Source organism: Engystomops pustulosus, chromosome 7 (genome assembly GCF_040894005.1).
Source record: "Engystomops pustulosus chromosome 7, aEngPut4.maternal, whole genome shotgun sequence".
Lineage (NCBI taxonomy): Eukaryota > Metazoa > Chordata > Amphibia > Anura > Leptodactylidae > Engystomops > Engystomops pustulosus.
Genome location: NC_092417.1, coordinates 53,872,013 through 53,883,976, shown reverse-complemented (window position 1 = coordinate 53,883,976; position 11,964 = coordinate 53,872,013). Strand labels below are relative to the sequence as shown.

At 41.4% G+C, this 11,964-nt stretch overlaps 1 protein-coding gene across 1 annotated transcript; it reads right to left on the bottom strand.

Annotated features, from left to right (window-relative positions):
• Positions 1-1,059: 1,059 nt before the first annotated feature.
• On the bottom strand, positions 1,060-4,399 carry LOC140068775 (protein kinase C delta type-like). Its single transcript, XM_072114171.1, has 4 exons — positions 4,148-4,399; positions 3,097-3,191; positions 2,524-2,837; positions 1,060-2,327 (listed from the first exon to the last, which is right to left on the bottom strand). Exons 1-4 carry the CDS (start codon positions 4,344-4,346, stop codon positions 1,847-1,849), a joined length of 1,089 nt encoding a protein of 362 aa, XP_071970272.1. The 5' UTR covers positions 4,347-4,399; the 3' UTR covers positions 1,060-1,846.
• Between the last annotated feature and the right edge of the window lie 7,565 nt (positions 4,400-11,964).

Here is an 11,964-nt window from a genome sequence, read left to right as displayed (position 1 = left end):
CGGTAACAAACCGAATCTCCCTTCTCCCTAGGGTCTCCGGGTGCCTCTGACCCCCGGAGAGTGGGTCCTGCTCTAAAGACGTCACTGCAGATTCTGGACCTGCGCCCGTTGACGTCTAAAGTAAGCGGGCGGTCCGAGTTAATTAAGCAAATCTCTCTTCAGTTGCCTGTTAAATAACATGTGACTGCACCCTTTTAGTTAGAATATGTAAAGGGCCCCAATACAGCCAACATTTGTCTCTCCAGGCTGCTTAACATGCAATACTGTCGCATTCATAACAAAAATACTTATAAAATAGAATTCTGTGTTTCTTTGCATAAACAAAGCCAATAAATAGATGCAAAGTGAAACCAAGTTGTCTTAAAACCAGATTTATCACCAAGCATCAGCCACTCGGAATAATCTACCACATTTTGGAATGTATAGTCTACAAGTGCCCTACACATAAACTGAAAATGGGCCAAAACCACCTATTTCTCTTCTCTGGTGGCAGATGTCGGGAGATAGGGTTCAGCCCAGTTGGAAGTCATCTGGTCGATACTTTTTGCTGTTTGGAGTTAAACTTCTGCTAGAAGGGTCTGAGCAGAGCATCGCTTGTTTTGGGTAAAATCAGATCTTTGAAGTTTTTTTTTTTAAATCCAATGATGGAAGCATCTGAGGCTGGCACATTGTAATATAAACAATCCTCTGCAACAATATTAAAGACTATTGTGTGGTGAACATTACATAATGCTTGAACTAATCTTGATTGTTATACTATACTATAAGGAATCTGCCCCCATATCTTTTTTTTCAGTTTTTTCCATTTTTACATGACACATTATTCTGTACAGGTGCCACCAGAACATTGCTATTCTCAGGTTATTATAATGTCTTGAAATCCTTCATCAGCTGATAAAACTTTTTTGTTCTAGTGATAACCTTAGTTTTCCATTAGCTAAATACCGATGACTATTGGATATTAATCTATAACATATATTATGTTATCATATATTACTCTATATTAATTCAAGAGTGGGGAAACACAGCAATACAACAGAAATAATGAAAGTACACAAGATATAAGGGTGAAAATAGAGAATTTTATTGAAATAGCAATTTTATTGATGAGGGGGGCGATTGATTTGATAATTTCTAAATAAAAGTCAAGGATATTTTAAATCCACTGACTTTTGTTGATTCAGGGGAAGGTGAAAAACCCTTAAATAAGGGGAAAATTCCTTCCCGACTCCACCTAGGGCAGTCAGACTAGATCCCTGGAATAACTCTTCATTAATCCAGGGGAAGGCGAAAAAACCTCATTGAGCCAATTAGCTTTACATGAGGAAAAATTCCTTCCCGACCCCATGCATGGCAGTCAGACTAGTCCATGAATCATATACTAAATAATTTGTTTCTGGAAAGTGGGCTAAATTGTATTTAAAATTTTGAGGGGGCAAATTAATTTGGTTTGGGGCATTTGTGTTGATCCAGAGGAAGGAAAGAAAAAAACCCTTTAAGACAATTTGTCCGGATTTAAGGGGAAAACATTCCTTCCTGGTGCCAAATATGGCGGGAAATATTCCCTGGATCAAGCGCCCATACTCACCCGATACTCACCATAAAGATGGAAATCTGTGGTCTCAGGGTGGTCTTTGGAGCCAAACAAAACGCAGGCTTGAAGGGTCGTCGGGTCGGGCCAGAGGTCAGAAGAATCAGAGCCAAGAGACTGGGGCAGCAATATGATGACAAACGGCAGTAAAGCAGCAGAGAGGCGATGTCCAGGGCAAGCCAGGGTCAGGTCTACAAGCAGTGGGCGGAGGAGGCACAGAGTTCTGGGAAGGAGGCACAGGGGTTACCCCCCGGCCTAACCAGATGGTTTGTCACCAGAACAAGATGGAATGGGTGGCTGTGCTCTCCTCATCTCCAGTTCCTCCCAGCAGATGGTTCGGAAAAATGGGTGGTCTCTGATGTTACCAGACACACCCAAGCGCATCTCTGGATCCTTCTGTAGCAGGTTCAGTATAAGATGTTTCAGGTCTTCGTCAAGCCATGATGGAATCTTTGGCTTCTTTCTGGTGATCGAGAGAAAGACCTTTTGCATCTGGTTGAGGTCATAAAAGGGGGATTTTCCAGATGACATTTTGGAAACAACCATCCCAAGACCCCACCAGTCCACTGCTACAGTGTAAGGTTTATCCAGGTGCACCTCTGGGGCCATGTAGCGGTATGTTCCAGTCTGTCCGCAGATCTTAGTGGAAGCGGTCAGACCGTCCTGCGCCAGCCCCAGGTCTATAATCCGAATATGACCATCTTCATCCAGCATGATGTTGGCTGGTTTGATGTCTCTGCAATGAAAAAAGAACATTAATACTTGTTATAATAGTTGTCATAAAGAAATATTATTTGGAATAATAATATTTGGTTAGAAACTGCACCACTAGTGTCCATGGATGCATATGGTACCGACATAATCTGCAAAAACGGACACAGCCCATGAATATCAATGGCATCCCAAAATCACATAAATGAAGTTTCTCTTACCGATGGGCGATGCCATGGCCATGGAGGAACTGGATGCCACAGATCAATTCTGCCGTGTAGAACCGTACAAGCTCGATGTTAAGCTTGCCGCTCTGAATAATCAGAGACTCGAGGCTGCCCCCGGACAGATACTCCAGGATGAAATACATATGGCGCTTAGACTTCAGTGAGGCACTGAGGTGAGACACGAATGGACAGTCTCTAGCAGCCAGGAGTATCCGCCTCTCTCGCTCTAGGGCTTCCGCATTGTTCCCAATGTTGATGATCTTAATGGCCTTATAGATGTTTTGGCCGGGAACTGATGCCAGCATCACCTGAAGAGAGAAAATACAAGATATTAACTGTTACACTGCCAGCGCTGCAGTCCGGCTGGCAGATAAGAAGTCCTCACATCATATGTTTATGTACTGCAAGGACTTCCATTATCAGTGAGGTGTGCCGTATGTGGGGCCGGGCCGACATGCGGGCCCATATACACAAACTGCATCATGTGCAAAAAGCCTAATTATGTGCAAGATAGACCTGGGGTGTTATATATCTAATGAGGATGAATTAGAAGTGTGTAAATCTTACCTTGCCGAAGCTGCCCTTGCCCAGCACCTCATGGACCACAAAGCCACCGATGGTATTTGGGGCAGTAGATCCAGATGTTACAGAGGTGCTGGGTCCTAAAGGAATAAAATAAGGAATATCATATTAGTCTATATAGGAGACATGTAATGGGAAAAGCAGAAGACATGAGATTAGTCTCTATAAAGCCACTTTCACACTCCTAGTATTGTGCACCAGTATTTGTAAGCCAAATCCAGCATCAAACTGAAGAGATACAGATCTTTCCATTTTACTTCTTCTCTTTCTAGGTTCCATTAGGAAACATGTGGATTATCATTGTAGCTGCCCTCCAGTGTCCCCTGAACAGGAAGAGTCATGGGGCCAAGAGCAGGTTCTCCTGTGATAATCCAGCTCTGTTCACACCTTCTTGTTTCGCCTTAAGCTCTGTCTCGCTGTTACACTCTGTGCTGGGGTGATGGCCTGGGTGCCCACAGAGACGGATCTGAGTGCCACAGGTTCGCCACCACTGTTATAACTGCTTACAGATAAGTCTATGAGGTGTATATTGCACGGTTACATGTAGCATACAGATCACTAGCCTGTAGGTAATCCCCATACTATTACACTAGACACCACCCTCAGCACCTTTTACTTTATGGCCTAGTGGTGTAACTATCATGTAGACAAACCCCACAGCTGTGATAGGACCTTCTGTTTCATGACATGAATAAACTACTTTCTTTCAGCTGCCACTAGGGGGAGCTCAGTGCATCTGCCAATACAGAGTCTAAAGACAGTTGAATTAATTCCTATACACTGAGCGCCCCCTACTGGTGGCTGTAGGCATTTTAATGAATTGGAACATTTGTGTATATAATTATACACAAATCACTAACAAAGCTGTAATGTACACAAGGATCTGTGCCCATGCAAGATCCCACACCAGGAAAACGCCCCTCTCCCCTGTACATTTGGACTGTTTACATGGGAACATTTACAATAAATACATTTGGAATAAAACCATATTGTACATTCATCATAACAGGCCCCAAATAAATAGATGGTCCTCTACCTGTTCTTGGCCCTTCATCCTCTGACTCTCTGGCATTGGGTCCGGTCCTCTTCTTCTTTTGGGCGTCTTCCGCTTGGCTGTGATCTTCCCTCTTCCTCTTCTCTCCTCCTTTCATCTTCTCCTCTTCTTCTCTCTTCTTGTCATCTTCATCTTGTCCTTTGGATGTCATCTTGCGCAGATCCCTTGCGGGGCAATCCATCTCTCTTCCACTTGCAGCGGTCGACAGTTGGAAAGTGAAGGGCAGTTGGGCATGCGCCAGTCACATGACCCCTGGCATCTTCAGGTGGCACCTGCCATGTACCTGCTCTGCCATATATACTGTCATGTAGGCTTCATGGGGGCATCCAGTGTGTGGATGGATATGGACATTCAATGGATAGAATGTTACAAAAACATATAGAAATGAGGTTCTCTTTTACATATCTGTATAACTGGTGTATCATGGTTGACCCCATATTTGGGGATGGCTAATACACAGATTTAATGAATATTTGGTAGATGATAGAATGGAATGATCCATGGGGGAATGTTTTGTCCAAAGTAACATTAACATGTATTCCCTGGTCTTCATAGTGTCTGGGTCTTTCCATTAAACTTGTTCCGTTTACTCCATGGTCTACATTGAGTCTCTGCCCCATTTCTCCAAGAAACATTGGTGACATGATCACCTTTCTGGGGCAATGGGAATGTCCTGCATCTTCTATTTTAAGGTCTATTTCTAAAAAGTAGAAATCTCAAAGTCCAGGACAGAAAAGATTTTCAGTGTTTACTCACATGAAATAATGAAATAAAACCTCAAAGGCTGTTGTCTATAATGTCTGGTATGGAGACAAGATCTAAACTAGGATTTTACAGAAGGGAGGCCCATGCTCCCATGATGTGAGGAATAGGTTCAGTATGTATATTGCTGTTCCATCCCTCTATATGGGACTACCAAACAGAGGTATAGCACTAAGCTATATATGGCAGAGGGTATGCTAGATCTGCTACTCACAGGGAGAACAGCAGTTGTACCTCCATGTCCTATCTACATCAGAATGCCCCTTTATTAGCTGTACAAAAGTAGGGCAAGGGGTACAGGACATTTTTCAATGTCCTTCTTGGGAATGAGAATGTTTTTAGTGTAAGATTTAATAAAACTATTAAGAAATTAAAGCCTATATAACTTTTCATTATATTTCCTGGTTTTCACAAAAATTTTAGTAGATATTTGTTCTGTAGGAAACCATAGCAAGTAACCACTTACTGGGGCACATGTATCATATGTCTGGATTCTTCCATCTATTTTGTGAGACTTTTTTTGGCTTTCCTGGCGATCAAAAGAATTTGCGACTTTTTAACCCCTACGGTACTCAGCCTCATTTGGCCTTAAGGACGCGCTCCCATTTTTCAAATCTGCCCTGTGTCACTATAAGTGGTTATAGCTTTGGAACGCTATGAGATATCCAGGGGATTTTGAGATTGTTTTCTCGTGACACATTGTACTTCATGTTAGTTTAAGAATTTGGATGAAATCTTTTGCGTTTAGTTATGGAAAAAAACTAAAAAAAAAATTCTGAAAAATTCTTTATTTTCAACGTTCTAAATTCTCTACTTTTGATGCAGATAGTCATAGCACCCAAATAAATTCATAACTTACATTTCCCAAATGTCTGCTTTATGTTGGCATGGTTTTTTAAGATTCCACATATTTTACTATAATGTTATGAGGCTCAGAATTTAGGTATAATTTTTCACATTTTTTGTAAAATCATAGCGAGACTATTACCCCATTATGGAAACTACACCCCTCAATGTATGAAAAACCACTTTTAAGAAGTTTGTTAACCCTTTAGGTGTTTTATAGGGGTTGAAACAAAATGGAGGCGGAGTCTGCAAATTGTAATATTTTTTCACAATACATTCATTTTGGGTGGAAAATTAAATATTTACAATGGATTAAATGAAAAAAGGCTCCACAAAGTTTGTTACCCAATCTCTCCCGAGTACACGGATACCCCATATGTGGTGGTAACCTGCTGTATGGGCGCACGGCCGGGCATAGGAGGGAAGGAGGCGCCATCCAGATCAGATTTGCTATGTCACATTGTACAGGCTATAATTTTTTTCTTTTTTTTATTGTGCACCTATAGGGGCTTATTTCTTTTACCACATGAGATGCACTTTTCTGGTACGTAATTTTGGGGAATCTATAGGCTAATTGGTGAGATTCTATTAACTCTTTGTTGGTGGAGGAAATGAAAATCATCACTTTTTAGGAAGATTTTTATGGGGTTTTTTTTTGGCCGTTTACCATACCATAAAAATAGTATATTATTTTTATTCTATGGGTCGCCACAATAACAAAAAGACCCCATTTATATAGATTTTTAATTTTTTCCAATTTTTACTGAATAAAAAGTAATTTGGCAAAAATGTTGTTAATTTTAGCATCACCGTCTTTCATATTTCGTCTTTTTTTCGCCTCACAAATCTGTTTAAGGGCTTATTTTTTGCGAGAAGGATTGTTCTTTTTAGTGGTCTTATTTTAGAGTGCATAACATTTTTTAAATCACTTTTTAGAGCATTTTTTATAGGGCATTAATTGAAAATTATCTTTTTTTTTGGAGCTTTTATGGGTTTTTTTTTTAAGGGGTTCACTTTGAGGATCTAATAACAATTCTGTTTTATTATGGAGATTGTTACGGACGCAGGGATACCAAATATGTGGGGGTTTTGTGTATTTTATTCAATTGTACTGAATAAAAACCAATTTGGAGAAAATCTTGTTCATTTTAGCATCACCATCTTTTCATATGCATAACTTTTTTATTTTTTGGCTGACAAATCTTATTTTTTGCGAGAAGAGTTGTTCTTTTTAGTGGGCTTATTTTGGAGTGCATAACATTTTTTAAATCACTTTTTAGAGAATTTTTTTATAGGCTATTAATTAAAAATGATCTTTTTTTGGAACGTTTTTGCGTTTTTTTTCTACGGCGTGTACCATGCGGGTCCAGTATCGATTCTGTTTTATTATAAAGATTGTTACGGACGCGGCAATACCAAATATGCGGGGGGTTTTGTGTTTTTTATACTTTATTAAGTGTTTTTATAGGAAAGTGACATTTTAGGGGCTTGTATTTTAATGTATTTATTTTTTATTTATTCTAATGTATTAACTTTAGTGTTTTTGACTTTTTTTTTACTTATACATACTTGAACTTCAACCAGTGATTCTCTGATCACTGGTTCAAATTCGATGCACTGCTCTACAATACTATTTTATTGTAGAGCAGTGTAAACTGGGGTCTGACTGCCAGGGAGACCGGGCAGCTACGGGGCACATGCCAGTCCTCGGAGCTGCCCAGAAGTGGATCGGATCCCCCGGTAAGCGGCACTGGGGATCCGATCCACAGCGCAAACACCCTTACACGCCGCGGTCATGCTTGACCGCGGCGTGTAAGGGGTTAACACCCGCGATCGGAGCCGGCTCCGATCGCGGGTGTTGGCGCAGGCTGTCAGCTGTGATAGACAGCTGACAGCCGCTGCTTCTGGTGCCGTCTGGAGCCGGTGCCAGAAGCAGGACGTTATAGAACGTCCCCGTGCGCTAAGTATCTAGCCCCGGGGACGTACTATAACGTCCTGGTGCACCTAGGGGTTAAATGAAAAGTCTTTACGCAAACAGTTCCCCAGTTAATCTCTACGCCTGTTCAGGGGCAAACTAGATTTGCGCAAAAATTTGCTACTTTTTTGCAATTTTCACATCTGGATGCAGGTGATAGCTGATGGGAGACCGTTTTAGACACAAAAAAAGTCGCAAATGAGCATATGCACCGTGAAAAGTTTCAAAAATTAAAGAAAAAGGCAAGCCAAAAGTTTGATACATGTACCCCACTGGGTCTTATGTGGTTTTCATTCTCTTCTTGTTATTTAGAATTTTTGGTCATGGCTTTGATTCAGAGCAATTTAAATGACAAATAAACAGATTGGACATTTTTGGGTCTGGGCTAAATCTTGATATTTGATGTTATTCATGTCTTGAGGATGACCATAGCTTTACCATACTGTAGGTAGGTGTGCTGAGATTATTAAAGGGAACTTGTCACCAAGGACCTAATTTTCACTAAATACAGGTTACAGATGCCCTGTAACCTGTCTTTAATGAAAATGTGGTCCCTGCTGATAGGTTTCCTTTAAACTAGACAAAAGAACAAGAATAAGTGATGAATTAACTTTGGTAAAATAATGTTCAGCAAAAAAAGAGAGCTACTTATATGAAGTGTTAAAATATTTATCAAAAATATAGTAAAGTTTTTTAAAAAGTTTTATGGTGATTTTCACCTGGCTATATTACAGTTTCTTTTTCTGGGTAAATAAATCTGTGAGAGATCTGAAATGATTTTAGAGCTCACACTAGCTATCATGGAGGGATACACAGCTGATATGAAGCCGCTGTAGGGAGGGGATCCAAGCACTGAACTTCTTTCTCAGTGCTTTCTGATAAAAAAAAGCCATTTTACTTTAGAAGCCATCAGGAGCGGCGTAGATCTTTAGTAGATTCAAGTGTAAGGCCTCTTCCACACTAGCGTTGCGTTTCACGTCAGGGTGCAATGCGTGAAAAACTGACGTTTTTGGCTGCATTTTTGTTCCATTTTTACTTGGAGTAATTAGCGTTTTTGCGTTTTTCACGCGCGTGTTGTTAGCGTTTTTTCGCGTTTTCGGCGCATTTTTCACGCGCGATTCAATGGGAGACTCGAGCATTTTTCAAAGGGACCATGGTTTGGGATTAAAATGTGTTATTTAATTGAAAAATAATGTCTTCTGATAAATTGCAAACATCTGCGATCTATTCTTCACTGTTCCGCGCGTATATTATCTCCCGACAATTTAGCAGATGTGAAGAACAGTGAAGAATAGAATAAAATCATTGTACACAGTGAACACAGTGAACACAGGATCATTTAAGATAAAAACACAGTGCAGAACACAGTGCAGAATAGATTACAGATGTTCGGCACATCTGCTTACTTGTCGGGAGATACGCGCGGAACGGCGCGAACAAAATAGCATGTGAAGAACAATATATATGTGTGTGAAGAACACATTGCAGATGTTTAAATACATCTGCAATGTGTTCTTCACACATATATATATTGTTCTTCACATGCTATTTTGGGCGCACTGTTCCGTGCGCATCTCCCGACAAGTAAGCAGATGTGCCGAACATCTGTAATCTATTCTGCACTGTGTTCTGCACTGTGTTTTTATCTTAAATGATCCTGTGTTCACTGTGTACAATGTTTTTATTCTATTCTTCACTGTTCTTCATTGTGTTTTTTTAATTAAATGCTCGATCGCGAGCAGGGGAAATAATGTTATTCTGGTCACCTAGCAACCCTTACGTTTAAAACGCATTGCACTCGCATTGCACTTGCAATGATTGCGAGTGCAATGCGTTCTTGATGCATCTCCATAGACTTGAATGGGGCGTGAAAAACGCGTGTGACCCGCAAAAATAGAGCATGCTGCGATTTTGACGCGCGTGTAAACGAACGCAAGCACGCGCGTTAAAAACAACGCTAATGGAGAAAGACCCATTGAATACAATGGGACAGAGTGCAATGCGAGTTCTGTGCGTCAAATGCACGCGCAGAACTCGCGTGTGAAAAACGCCAGTGTAGAAGGGGCTTAAGAGTTTATTGGCAGTTGTATTAATTCTGATGCACACAGCTCCCCTTAGTGGTGGCAGCTATGTTTTTATCAGGTAGTGTACTGGATATTTATCAATGGATAGGCAATTAATACAGTATCATAGACGACCCCTTTAACTGGTAAACAATGTAGGACGAAATAGATTGTCCTAATTAGCGGGTCGTTGCTGCATTTGGACATTCTATTTGGTCCTGCTGATCGCATTGGCACTGCCAGTGTTCCAGAGCGTTCCACAGCAGGAGTCTGGCTGTTACATATAGCATGGCCCTTGCAGCGTCTGCCAGGCAGGGAGATCTCTCTATACCTATAAAAAGGTATAATGTAGCTTGTAGTATTATGTTGGTCTAGATCATATTATGGATCCATATTGTACTGATCTATCATATAGCCATATACATGGTGTATAAAATATGAATAAACTCTCTAATAAAATTTTATTTTATTTTAAATATTTTCATGAATAGGGAAACGCCCCAGGAGGCTGGTGTAAGACAAAAAAAAACATACACCAGTACTGGATAGAGTATTTACATTTGTTTACAGTGCCAGTCATGCCTCTTATTTCCGTTGTGACTGGAAAATAACACCGCATGACACATAACATGACCCAGGGCACAGCGGGCATTGTAGAATTCAGTTGGACCCATTTAAGCCCTCCTTTGGAACACAAGGAAGTTAGTTTGGGAGACATCCAAGGAGAGTTAGCAAGTATGATTTAATACCTCCCAACTTTGGTGGCATCAAAAGAGGGACAGAAGATGTGTTGTGACAAATTCACACACACCTCTCCACATCCTCCTCATATTGCGGCCCATCTAGTTTTCCACCTCATATCTTGGCCCCTCTCCTCCTCTCCCTCATATTGTGCCCCCTCTCCCTGATATTGTGGCCCCTCTCCACCTCTCTCTCATATTGTGGCATATAATGACTGACACCAGCAAGAAGAGGAGGGAGATGACCAGAGCCCTCTCTACACCCAGCTCCATAGTGGTAAAGTTTGTACTGCATGATGCTATATGATATAAGGAGTCCCTGCTTCCCCACAAAAAAACAGCGTGATGCTACTGTACTGTGGGGAAGCAAGGACTTTGTGCATCATGTATCACTGTGATGCTCAGAATCCTCTTGTGAAATCGAGGCAGGTCATGTATTGTGATTCACAGACGAACTACAGGCGTGTGACACTAGACATCATCTGCGTTTTAGTTGCAGCAGGGGTGTGGAAAATTTCAAATGAAGACTTGCCACCCAGAATCCAAAGCAATGATTGACATGGTATAGTTCTATAGCCTGTGGATAAGTTTCATATACACTCACCGGCCACTTTATTAGGTACACATGTCCAACTGCTCGTTAACACGTAATTTCTAATCACCCAATCACATGGCGGCAACTCAGTGCATTTAGGCATGTAGACATGGTCAAGACAATCTCCTGCAGTTCAAACCGAGCATCAGTATGGGGAAGAAAGGTGATTTGAGTGCCTTTGAACGTGGCATGGTTGTTGGTACCAGAAGGGCTGGTCTGAGTATTTCAGAAACTGCTGATCTACTGGGATTTTCACGCACAACCATCTCTAGGGTTTCCAGAGAATGGTCCGAAAAAGAAAAAACATCCAGTGAGCGGCAGTTCTGTGGGCGGAAATGCCTTGTTGATACCAGAGGTCAGAGGAGAATGGGCAGACTGGTTCGAGCTGATAGAAAGGCAACAGTGACTCAAATTGCCACCCGTTACAACCAAGGTAGGCAGAAGAGCATCTCTGAATGCACAGTACGTCGAACTTTGAGGCAGATGGGCTACAGCAGCAGAAGACCACACCGGGTGCCACTCCTTTCAGCTAAGAACAGGAAACTGAGGCTACAATTTGCACAAGCTCATCGAAGTTGGACAGTAGAAGATTGGAAAAACGTTGCCTGGTCTGATGAGTCTCAATTTCTGCTGCGACATACGGATGGTAGGGTCAGAATTTGGCGTCAACAACATGAAAGCATGGATCCATCCTGCCTTGTATCAACGGTTCAGGCTGGTGGTGTCATGGTGTGGGGAATATTTTCTTGGCACTCTTTGGGCCCCTTGGTACCAATTGAGCATCGTTGCAACGCCACAGCCTACATGAGTATTGTTGC